Consider the following 13,431-nt stretch of genomic DNA (forward strand, 5'->3'; position numbering starts at 1 on the left):
ATAAATGTCTCGATGACTTGAAAAACAAATGTGGAAAATACTGCAGGGCAACATCTTTCTCACCTAAATCAAAATGTGTTCATTTGGGTGTGTAATGTGTACATAATTTGTAAGTAAAATTAGAGTTAAAAACAGACCCTTGGGTAATAGACAAAAATTAACATCCATTCGTCAATTTTCCATTTTCCAGAAAATTTCCTTCTCATCTCTAAAATGTAAAAAAATCAAATTAAGTACATAAAGTACTGAGATGTGACATTTGTATTGTTCATCTCTTGTTTACTTTAGATACAGCTAATGACAGTGGCAACAGGGGCCTATTGTACATATTATCGCCTGGGGGCCCCCAGCAGGTTAATCCAGCTCTGATCTTATGTCATAAAACTGTGATATTTCCACATTACTGGGACATGCAGTACATTAAAATGTTTGTTTTGTTTTTTTAAATTATTCTTAAAAGTACATTTTAATTAATTGTGACACATCATGTGGCAGTAGCGTCACTTGCTAGAGCAAAAACGCAAAATGGTCGAGTGTATCCGATGTTTTGAGACCAACTTCTTTGAATGTTTTTGTTATTACCGAGCTAAGCAGCTTTTGTCTTTCACCTTTGTTCTCTTAAAAGACGATTTCCAAAACAGGCTCAAAACTGGAACACATTTCAGCAGCATTGCTGACTGTCAAGAATGCTGAGTTTCCAACATAGCATTTAAGGAGGGAGATAATTTACCCGAGACACTGGTTGTGCAAAACCTTGTGTTTACAACAAAGCGACAAATGTGTTGGTGTCACCTGCTTAAGTTATCATTAAAAAAAACGACCCCAAAAAACATGAAACTTTCCTTCTTTTTACTCAACAATTTCTCCATTAAAGTTGCAAATCCTTTCAGGTTATAACAATTTAAATCTTGGTTTGTTGCATTTGGTGGAAGAGGAGCTTGTCTTACTTTATGTTCATCATTACAAGCAAAAGTGTGAGACCACCACTTATTTGCTGCAGATACGTTTGCTATTATCTTTGAGTACTGAAACCTTCAAACCACATAAACAAACCAATTTAACCAGCTTTGGTGGTGATAAAACAGCATTAAGTCGATGTAAATCTCCGCAATTTCTATTAAACATACACAGAAATACAGCAAAACAAACAAAGTAAGAAATATATAATACATAAATTAAATAAATCCCATTACCTTAAGCCACCAGCCACACTTTCAAATGCGCCAAAGTCCCAGCTAATCTTGAGATCTTAACTGGCTTCAGACAAGAAGTATTATGAGTTCAGTGAACATCGTCTTCCTGCATCGGTCTTATGAATAAAGGTGGAGTTACAGTGAATTTGGGCCAAGATGGAATGAAGTAAAACTGGCTAAACCAGAGACTGTAAAAGAGGCACGACAATAGTTGCACGTCAAGAGGCGTATTTGTGACACCGATGAGAGCAATCTTAGTTTACTTCAACTTGCAGATCTTCCACTTAAAAAGCCTTAAATAAGATTTAGTGTTGATGCCTGTTTTAAGCTACTGATGCGTTACCAAAGACAGAAACAGTAAAAATAAAACAACCAACACACAACAGTGAAGACTGAGATGTTTATTTATAGAAAGAGAAAAATGTAAGATTTTCAGGAATGGTTGTACAATTGTCTTTTATGAAAGTTTTCCCCTCAACCTGGTTCTTGATAGCAAAATTGTGGTCCTTTCCTGCCAAAAAGTGCTCCTGGTCCTTTCTAGTAGTCACATGATAGCTACTCAACAAGACTAAACCAAGTCTCATTTCTTATGTAAAGCTGTTTATTTTTTTCTCCTTTCTGGTCACATTTCTAGTAAATATTAGAATATTTTAACTCAACACTCACATTAGTATCATTCACCATTAATGTTTGGTCAGATATAAAGTCAGAGTCAGTCCCAGCCTAAGAGAGGAAAGGTGTCCATTCACAAGGGGGGGGGGGGGGGGGGGGGGGGGTCCCTGCAGTTTGGTCACAGAGGAAAGAGGGAAGGTCTGGTGGTGCTTTCAGCCACCTCTCAGGTTGAACAGGACAAACAAAAGGCAGCCTAACTCCCTTATACTTCTTGTCAGTGCAGTGGGAGACGTCCAATCTGTCCATTACTGGCCGTTTTTCACGTTAAGCATTTTCTCCTGTGATTAAAAGAGAAGAGCCTCAGAATTAAAAACAACAACTTGGCAAATAACTTACAAATGCAAATACACATGCAAAAATAAATAAATTAAAAATCTTACTTTGATCATGGTCTCCAGCTTGACGGCGTCAGCAGCGAACTTGCGGATGCCGTCAGACAGTTTCTCAACGCCCATACGGTCCTCGTTGTGCTGCCAGCGGAAGTCCTTCTCATCCAGGTGGATCTTCTCCAGATCGCAGGCCTTGGCTGCAAAAACAAACCATCATAGTTAATGTGGAAAGACTTTTTAAGCTTGTGTGTTGTCTGCTGAAAGGAAACTCCAGTATCATCATTGTTTATAGTAAAATAGGTCTTGTGATGTTCAGAAAAATGCTTTTACTAATAGATAATATAGAGAAAAAGGGAGAGAAAACGCTCTGGCTCTTGAAATAACAAGTCCTTAAAATAACACTATCAACCTTGATGATGCAAGAACAAGATTGGATAAGAAATAATAGCAGGTGTCACTGTTTTTTAAATGAATAAAAAGATGTATTCATTATGATACAAATAGCCAATAGTCAATACCTTAAATAAGTTTTTCCTGTTTAAAGGAAGATAAAGTCTACTCTCTCCCATTTGTATGCCTCTATTCATTAAATGTCCATGCACATTTTGCAGGAAGGCAGTACCTTTCTCCACACTGAGCATCTCTGTGACAGTGCTGTGGTCCTGGCTGAGCTCTGCCAGCAGCCCAGGTGAAATGGTGAGCAGGTCGCAGCCTGTCAGGGCTTTCACTTGCCCCGTGTTTCTGAAGGAGGCGCCCATCACCACAGTGCTATAGCCGTATTTCTTGTAGTAGTTGTAAATCTTAGTCACACTCAGCACACCTAGGGACACAGAGAGGGGAAAGGAGTGAGAGAAGCTTGAAAATGAAATGCCAAAAATGCAACTAAAATCACCATGATGTAACTCCTTGTAAGATGCAGCCAGACCTGAGCAGCAGTTTCATAAAAGTTACACCTCTCGTGTGTGTGTGTGTGTGTGTGTGTGTGCAGTATACTGTGCTTTTTTACATTATTAAAAAGACTATCTTAATTGTGTCACTATAAACACTATAGTTTAACTTTTGAGTTAAATTCTGGCGTCGCTATGACATTTTTTCACATTATTTGTCTGAGTAAATGTTTTGGGTGCTTACCATTTTAGCCAAATAATACCTAAAGTGCCATTCACACTCAAAGTGACATAATAGTATTTTGAATGGTTTCCCCCTGATTACAGTTTTTAAGGATGGGAATTTTTTCTCAAAGTCTTTAATAAAAAGGAAGAACAGATTTTATTATTAGGTGATAACCATCTGTGGAGGTTCTGCCACAACTTTGTAGTGTTTGGACATTAATAATAATATTTATGTGGAATCCCAAATGTCATAAACTTTAACTTATCCATGTCTGTTGGCTTTCAACTGCCCTAAAAAACAACAACCTGTAGGTGCACTACCACCACCAACTTGATGGGCTATCGACTGTGGTGAATTGTGGGATACCCTTGGCTCTGAATACATCTTTGAAGCACTTTTGGGAGAAGTGTGGGTTAAGTGAAGTGCGAGTTCGCATATTTCAGATGTTGGGCACACTAGCCGACTACATGACGCTGTGTGAATGTGCATTCAAGTGTGAGCACTAGGCCTAAAACCTGATGACCCAAAAGTGTTTTTTATGTATTATAATATGATGTTTTTAAAAAAAAACTTTGATTGGTGCTTATTTAGTCAAGAATATAAGATGTGTACTTGAAGGTTTTCTGGGGATTTGAGCTACTTTTACATCCTGAACTGTATACTGATGATGCCAATCCATTACAGTTATTTATTACATACATTTTCTTTGTTGGGGCTACATAAACGCTTACTTAAAAAAAAAAAAAAAAAAAACGTTTCAAATATCTTCAGATTATCTGTCCTGAAAAGCCTTTTCAAAGTCTATTCCTTGGCTGCTCAGGTTTGCTGGCCTTTCTGACTCACTGTGTGTCACGTTATGAGAAAAGGTTATCAATGCATTAGGCATTTTGAAGGTATGCGCTCCCTCTGGATTGTCATAGAACAGGGACGCACCTCAGATCACAGGGTTCAATCAAGCACAAAAAGGAAACAAATGTTGTTGTCTGCTGCAGACTAAATAATTGTCATGTATTGTATTGTATTGTATTGTAATTATGTCAGGAAGTCATCAGGAGTTTTGGGGAGGGGGAGTGGGGGTTAGACCCATTATTAAAAAGGTAAATCATGTCCTTGACTGTATTGAAACTATTTGTTACTACCATTCGCATTTATGGTATACAAGAATAAACAACTGTGTACGTCATCTATTCCATGAGATGTGTCTTGTCTTGTGACGCTTAACAGCAGAATGACGATACTGTAAAAAATGTGCATACATTATAATATAATAAGGGAAGAGTTTGTTTACAGGGGAGGTATGATGAAACCACTACACATAAATTAGATAAATAAATAAAATGTTTATCTTACAGGGAGCATTTCTACACATGTTAAACTCAAGTTTTGACCATGTTTAAACACAGACATCCAACATCTTAACAGTATCAAAACTAATAAATAATTACAAAAAACACAAGTCCTCTTGAAGAGAAATATCTTTTTCTTTTTTTACATTATGCAAAAAAGTAAGAAAAAAAAGATAGATAGAATATAATTTGTAATTTATGCAGTTTATGCAACTGTATTAAGTATAACCATGTTTGCAATTTTCTTCTTCACAGTTTTGGGAGTACAGTTTTGCACAGTTTGGGAAGTCTTCTTTGTGTGTCTCAGCCGTCAGCTGTTGATCAGTGAAATACATGACATCCTTGTGCACTATACGAATAAAACACTTCTAAGAAAATTGCTCCTTAGTGCAATCAGTAGTTGAAAACTGCATAAATCAATAATGTCTGGGCTACACAATGATCCATATCCATGAGAGGATTACTGCAATATACATGATACCATGTGTGAAAAGAGTTACACACTCAGAATTCAATTCTTTCATTGTAAAAAATGAAAAGCATTTCAAGTAGCTTGTTTTTAACAGCACCTGTCTATTATCTGAGTATTAACTACCTCCTATTATGCATTTTCTCATGGTTTCATAACAGCGATGCACTACCTGGGTCTTCATGGGGCTCGTAGCTTTTGCGGTCTGTGTTCTCCTTGTACCAGTCAAAGATGCGTCCAACGAAGGGTGAGATCAGCGTTACCTTTGCTTCTGCGCAGGCCACAGCCTGAGCAAAAGAGAACAGCAGGGTCATGTTGCAGTGAACACCGTGCTTCTCCTCAAGCTCCCTGTACAAGAAAACACAAGAAAATATATTAAAAAAACAAATCACATTTTCCTCTGCTACTCCTTTTTAACTGAGACGCTCCTCAAAGATGAGACACTATGTGTAGGATGAGACTTTTTTTAAGGTGAAGTACTATTGATTGAGAGGAAGTTCATTTTACACTGTTGAAAATATGTGGAACCACTTGAAGCAGTTAACAGAGACACAGGCTGCAATCTATGTAGGTTGTCTATGTAGTTTTATTGAAACTCAATGTACATGTTACCATATTGTGATGCACAAAGCTACTTTAACTTGAATTTATCTTTATAAATGCAGATTGGTTTATGAGTGGGAAGAAAAAAAAGTGAGAGAGGATGTTATGCTGATCTCTAATAAATTACTATAAAAAGGTCTTATTTCACAGCCCTTTAGTAGATATCACATTTCTTCTCTTCAGATTGCGTGTATGCTCTAACTTTTGGCACAAAGTGAACACTTGTGTCTGAATGCTTCGTGGAGTTGACAGCACATCAGCTCTCCATCATCTGTCAAATTTGATGTCTTTGTTTATACTCAATGGTAGACTGCAGCCGTTTTACGCGTTTGCTCACCGGCCCCAGGTTGACTGCTCGTCGGACCTAAGCATCGGGGAGTATTTTTTAAAGTAGCGTAGCTCTTTTAAGCTCAGTGTGTAGGTTGTGTGTGTAGCGAGTGTGCGGTCGAGAGAGAGAGTGCATGTATGTGATGTGATGAGTATGAAGTCAGCAGTAACATTATAGCTGTGAATGTAGCCGTTCAAATCCTCTGCAACCCTGAAGACCAAAGCCAAGTTCCTTTGTCTTGTTTGCCACCAAGCTGAAGTAAAGGTTGTTTTTTTACAACACTTCAGCCCAGCCTTACTTAAGGTGGACTAACTTTTAAGATGGACCAGCTATTCTCATTTTAGTGACAAGCTGCTCCTCCATGTCCACACCCCCGCCCCTTGCAAAAAGACACATGTCTGCCTGGTCTTACAGCTTTTCTGGTAGAAACCCTGCTGTCTCGGTAATAATGTGCCTTGAATAATTGAAGTGCATTCAATAAGACTTAATGTCTAAAACCTACAGAGGAAGTCAGTCATCTTTAAAAAGAAAACCCTAAAAAAAAAAAAAAACTGTTTATTGTCTTCTCACATTTCGGTTTTTGTCCAGATTAAAAAACAGGACATAATGTGTTAACTGATGTCCTTTTCAAAAGTTCAATATCAACGTCACAATGTTATAAAAACATTGCAGACAATAACAGACACGTAATGAATGACAGGCGAGCATAGCTAACATTACATACTTGCCGGCCTGGATTCCCTCCCATGTGGATGACAGTTTGATGAGCACACGGTCCTTGCTGATGCCTGCCTCTTCGTAGAGAGCAATGAGCTTCAGGGCTTTAGCCAACATTTCTTCTTTGTCATATGATAGTCTGTTAAATGAAAGAGATCAGCATGAAACAACACAGACAAATTTCACTTTACCCTGTCTGTTGCTAGAACTCATTATGTGGCAAACATTTGAGCAGAAAAATTTCAATCCTTATGTAAAAAAACAAATTGTTGAGTGTAGACAGTAATGTGGGTGATAATTAACTCTAAAATAGAATTTAACAACCTGAATTTTCTACTCAGCAGAGATGACAGAAACACTGACACAACCTCTCAACAATGTTCACAAATTCAGCTTTACGAGTAACATGTTTTAGCCTTCTGTTGTGTAATATTGACACGTTCTAGACAGTGACTGTTATGTAACCAGTTTCCTGTCATCAACACCACCACCACCTCGTGATATGCAGCACCGTTTTCCTCCTACCTGGCGTCCACCTCGGTAGACACTCTGCCTGGGACCTTCTTGAGGATCTCAAGACCAAAGCTCACAAACAGCTTGTCCATGGTGTTAGCTACCTGCTCCTCTTCAGATCTGACAAGAGAGAAAAAAGATGGTAAAGCTGGTGAACTTATGTCAATCAATCTTTATTTATATAGCACCAAATCACAACCAAAGTCATCTCAAGGCACTTTACACATAGAGCAGGTCTAGACCATACACTTTAAAAATTAAAAGAGACCCAACATTCCCACATGAGCAAGCACTTGGCAATATCCTGTGTTAATTTATTAAAAAGTTAAAATTAACATAGGAAATGTAAAATAACTTGACATTGTTCATTTATTATATGTTTACAGCTGCAATTCTCAACTTCTAAAACACTAATTAGTGCAATTTTAATGGAATATTTCATCTTGTAACTTTAAGAGTGAACTAACAAAGTAAATTAGGGAACTTTGTTAACTATTTGCACAGAGGAACTGTGTACTGTGAAACATCTGAAAAATGTTGCAAACAATGTTACAGCTCTTCAGCAAGTGACTTCCAACTAAATGCTGTTTGAGCTGAAACTTTGCCCTCTAGTGTAGATTACAGAGTGGTTTCATACACTGTGACAACCCCTTACCCGCCTTTGGCAATGCCGTATTTAATGGCCTGATCCAACAGGTGCTGGTAGGCTGGCATCTTGGCAGCAGCCAGGATAAGAGATGGGTTGGTGGTGGCATCTTGAGGCTTGTACTCGTCGATGGCTGCAGCAAAACAGAAAAAAGACATTGGTTTTGAAAATGTATATAATCAATCTCACTTCATCAAATATCTCATATACCTCAAACATCGACAAACCCCATGATAGACTGGAAGTAGATACTACCATTAAATGCTTGACTGAATCGTTCCTCTGTGTTTGTACTGAATGCCTTTATTGGTTCTGTTTTCATTCATTCTGTATGGTTTTAATTGTCTTGGATTTTGTATAGAGTCTTTGAGTATTGTTAAAAGTGCTCTATAAATAAAATGTATTATTATTAAAATTGTCACAATCTTTATACAAGGAAAAAGTAAATGTGTTAAGATACTTTATTATTTTGAATAAATCACTTTTCTTAAATCCATTTAATTTGCAGACACTGAAGGAGGTTTAAGGATGAAGAACAGAGATGGCATTCAAATTTTATTTTATAAAATAGGAAAAATAATTACAAATCGACTTTTTATTATTTGATTTTAAAACATGTCACTGACTGAGTCTATTATAAACCTCCCCAGCAGTGTCAATAACTAATAAAATGTCCTCAGACACCACTTTAATCCCAGTTCTCACACTGTAATCAAGACTTAATTCCACATATATGAAAGAAGTGTTTCTCCATGTAGGTAAACCACATCAAACTCAGAGGACGCTGCCATGTAAAAAAATCTACAAAATACTGCTGCCGTCAGGAAGAGAATGGCGCCATCTACTGTGTGAATGTAATGTCATAACATCCTCTAATATAAATTTAAAAAAAAAACAACCTATACAGAGTCAGAGGAGGAAAATGGGTATCAGTGTTTCTTCTAGTCACATATAAAAAGGAAACACAGTTTTAACTATCTTTAAAAAAGAAAAGACAAATGCTTAAGTAGGGTAAAGATTAATCATTTAATAGTGTCTTATTTATTACTAAAGGGTGATTATACCCAGCTGGGAATTCTTCTCCCATACTTAGCAAAAAATTAAAAGTCCAAACTGCTGATACAGCAGCTGACTGTAAGTACCATTAAAATCAGTGGGAAAAAAGGACAAAGAATTACAACACAGAGCAACTCTCTCCTGAATAAGGAATAATTAAAAATCATCAGTAAAGAAAAGTCTTAGCTCATAATATTACATTTAAATTATAATAGAATTTACTGAGAAAGGGTATAATAGTTTGAGATGAATAAAAAGTTAAATCATTTTAATAATCTGTAGTGATAAATCACTCCGCCTGTTTTAGACTTTTCCACAACTTACAGGACTTCTTTTAAAAACATCCTGTTGCCGTTCACGAGGCTGGACTCCAATTTTTTTTATTTGATATGCATGAGCGATGGGGCCTTTTCATGGTTTTTGTGTCAGCGTTTTATTGTAGTAGTGGATTCTAGTCAGTGCTGCCAGCCTCTTCAGCCTCAGAGAGAACAAAGACCCCCTCTGTTCTCATAACTAGTTATCTCTCACAACACCCTGGAGAAAAAAAAAATTGGATCCTTTTGCAGGTCAGTGGGTTTGGATCGGACACTCGGGTTAAAAAAAAAGAAAAAAAGAACACACTATGAAGTAAAAGTGCAGATTGATTACAGTATTATTCCCAAACTGTGGGGTCTGGTCTGTGAACCACTTTGGGCTTTAACAGTTTTGTACGCTTTCCATCAACAGTAAATATCCCCAAATTCCCTTTAACAGTAGCCTACATATCCACTCCTGGACGCATAGATGATTTGAAGTTATGAGTAAAAACATTACAACACAAATTAAAGTATTAAAGAATATACTACATAACACCAGTGTAGACCTTTCTGTGCAAACTAGAACCTGATTATTTTACTTAACTCAGTAATTTACAACATCATCATGACTTAGCAACTATATTTGCATGTGTATTATACCACAATTCCTATGAATGAGCATATTTTGCAACACATGCAGCTGCAGCTAGAGCTTTAAACCCTTTCTAGTAACTAGAGTAGTAACTATTTGGAGTATCAAGTTCAATTTCAGGCGGTTGTGTTGAAGAATGTGAGGAAACGTCTAATTAATTAGCCACAAACAACTTCTTCTATATAGATCGTTGTGGTTTATTGAGATGTTAAAACATATTAAATTAAATGTTATATTCTCAATAACCTTGAATGGCTGAGCAAAGTTTATTATTATCATTTCATTAATGAATATTTCATTTCAACAGAGCCTTTAATGTACGTCTCTTTTAAACCATCAACAACTGTGCAGGCTAATTAGTTACCAAGTAGCCCTGTGCAAAATTTCACAAGTGCCACCTAAACCCCCCCTTTCACTTTCAAAATATTTCTGAGAACTACTCTTTCCCCACTTACATAAATGAAGCAAGACAGTGGCGTTACACCACGTTTACCCAAGTTCTTGCTTTTTTTTTTCTTTCCACATGAAACCAAAGTGCTGCTTCTAAACATGTTTTAACCTGCTACCAGTGAACACCCACCTGCCCACAAAAAAAATGTTACATCATAAAACAAGAGGCTTCGAGGAACCACTTAGCACCATAAAATAATCTACATAAAATCGTTTCTTACAATATTCATGTTAACTAATGGCGTTGAATAGTGAGAAAGCACTCTTCTTATCAGTTTCAAAAAAAAAAAATCAGCATAAAATCTTTTTTCAGTGACAGCGCTGACGGAGGTTTTCACTACGATTGAAAGATGTGTTAAATGAATTGTAGAGCTGTATCTCACGACTATGTTCACTGTTGATTCATCTCATCTACAAACTGTTAAATAGAAAAAAATGCCTTGAGAGTCTTCATATTATTTTGTGCATTAGTCTAGAAATGTCTACCTGTTAATATTTGTTTGTCTTATGAGTCACCTGTGAGGCATTTTTAAAAACAGCACTAACCTGTATGAAAAGCTGCAATACAAATAAAGTTTAACTGATTGTTAGTTTTGTCCGACCAACAGTCACCAAAACTCAAAAGATATATTGAATTGAAAATGATATTAAAAACTGAAAAGCTGAAGATCTCCAAATTTCAACGAGCTGAAAAAATAATATTTGGTATTTTTTTTGTGTTGTGAATTAATTACAATTAACTGATTTGAATGAACTGATCGCAGTTTTCATGGATTTGACTACTTGATCAATCAAGACTTGCAAGGATAAGTCAATCTATTAGGCCATCAACAGAAAATGATTCTGCTATTTTGATCATCAATTCATCCTTAGTCATTTATAAACTAGAAACTCCAATCATTCTCTGGTTTCAGCTTCTTACATTTGGATTTGGCGCTTGTCTGTTTTAATATTGTGCCTTTGCTTTGGATACAAGCATCTGCTAAATGAAACTGTCATTGTAAAATATAAGATAAGAGATAAGATATTCCTTTATCAGTGCCACGATGGAGAAATTGACATTATGACTTGTGAATATGAATATTTGGGTTATGGACTGTTGGTTGGAACAAACGAGTCATTTGACGACATCATCTTGGACTTTTTCACAGTTTTCTGAAATCGACCATTAAAAGGATTATCTGTGAAAGCAGTATGTAGTAGTAACAACGACAACAACAATAATAACAAAACAACATCAACAACGATAATCGTTAGCTGAAGCCTTGTTCAACCATGCAAAATATACAAATATTTTTTTTCTTCTCCACTTTAAAATGTGTGCAATAACAATAAACTCAGGTATATTATCATTCACCACCGTCAGTATTACTTTTGTACATAGTGTTATTTATTTTTACTACTTTGGTCTTTTTAATTGCTTGTATAGTTATTATCTATTGTTCTTTATATTTATTTTCTTTATGTTTTTGCTGCTACGATCATGTTAGTTTCTCCACTGTGGAACTAATAAAGGAATATCTTATCTTGGATTAATCGAGTAACTTAACTCAGCATCTTTAGGTTGCACACAATTGATCATTACATTGTGGAGCAAGAGTACTTTAACCAAGCCTCAGGTAAATTACACACAAACACTCTACAAAAAAAGCCTGAGCAAACAGTCCTGGGAGGCTTAATGAGCTTCCTGGAGTCACGCCTGACTGCTGCAGGACTCACACACCAGTTCTGTCATGTCATCCTGAGTCTGCAACCTTGCATGAGGAACAGTCTGGTTCCTTGCATCACAATGTAATTGAATTACTGCACACTGTTCCTCATTCAGATCTATTGAGAAACGTAATCTCTTTATCTGTGGCATGAACTGGACAAACAAGGAAGAAACCAATACATTTATACTCAATTTGTGTGTGTGTGTGTGTGTGTGTGTTAAAACTTAAAAAGTCTATAACTTTTATTTTTACACCACATGCGTCATACATTATAGTTGTACCTAGTATAGATGTAATGTATTTGTTTTTAAGTTTTTAAATTTGATACGAAGCTTACACACAAATAAAACACTTTTAATTCGCAACAGATTAAGCAGAAATGGTTGGTTAGCCACCACGGCTAAAGAAAAGTAGCAAGTGTTACTATGTTAAGTGTTGTTAATAGGAGCTAATTGGATTATGAGCTTTTAAACATCAGTAGTCAGTAAACAGAAGGTAAAACATCACAGAAGATGGTTAGCTATGCTGTCAGACCACACCGGGCAGGATAAACAGAGTCACATCGATGCTAAGAGTTGTTATATTGACACAGCGGTCATTCACATTAAACCTGCTTCCCGGTCGCTAGCATGCTAACATTAGCCTGTCATAAAAAAAGCGAAGGCGTTTACCGTTAAAATCTCCCGTGTCTGCCACCACCACGGTGTGCTTCTTCAGCTGGTTCAGCGCTGACTCCATTTTTCGCCGTTTGTCTGGTGACACGGTGGACATCGTGAGCTGAGAGACGGGGACCCTTTTATACACAGAGAAACACGTGAGTGCGAGCGGAATGTCAGAGAGAGAGAGGCGGGGGCGCGCAGCGGGAGCGAGCCGAGTGGAAAGAAGAAGGTTCGCGTTCAGGCGGTAACCCTAGAGCTGCGAAAGTCAGGTGGTAACCCTAGATCTGCGAAACCCTGAATCTGCTTTATAGCGAAGCCCATTTCAGATAATGTGATGAAAAAAGGATGCTGTAAGTCAAAATAATGAGAAACTTTCTCAAAAAGAATGACTTAGTGTCTCAAAATAATGACCTAATATCTCAAAATGATCAAGTTTATCAAAATAACGAGAAACTACCTCAAAAAATGACTTAGTGTGTCAAATAGTAGTATCTTAAAATAATGAGAAACTACCTCAAAATTGATTTAGTGTCTCAAAATAATGACGTAGTAACTCAAATTAATGAGAAACTACCTCAAAAAACGATTTAGTGTGTCAAAAATAATGACTTAGTATCTCAAATAATGACATAGTAATTCAAAATAAAGACTAAGTAACTCAAAAATAATGACTTAGT

The 13,431-nt window shown here is 36.6% G+C and overlaps 1 protein-coding gene across 1 annotated transcript; it reads right to left on the reverse strand.

Moving 5' to 3' along the window:
* Positions 1–1,579: 1,579 nt before the first annotated feature.
* On the reverse strand, positions 1,580–12,945 carry taldo1 (transaldolase 1). Its single transcript, XM_062421104.1, has 8 exons — positions 12,767–12,945; positions 7,939–8,062; positions 7,296–7,403; positions 6,778–6,909; positions 5,295–5,470; positions 2,817–3,014; positions 2,246–2,391; positions 1,580–2,143 (listed from the first exon to the last, which is right to left on the reverse strand). Exons 1-8 carry the CDS (start codon positions 12,864–12,866, stop codon positions 2,111–2,113), a joined length of 1,017 nt encoding a protein of 338 aa, XP_062277088.1. The 5' UTR covers positions 12,867–12,945; the 3' UTR covers positions 1,580–2,110.
* Between the last annotated feature and the right edge of the window lie 486 nt (positions 12,946–13,431).

Source organism: Scomber scombrus, chromosome 1 (genome assembly GCF_963691925.1).
Source record: "Scomber scombrus chromosome 1, fScoSco1.1, whole genome shotgun sequence".
NCBI classification, from domain to species: Eukaryota; Metazoa; Chordata; class Actinopteri; order Scombriformes; family Scombridae; genus Scomber; species Scomber scombrus.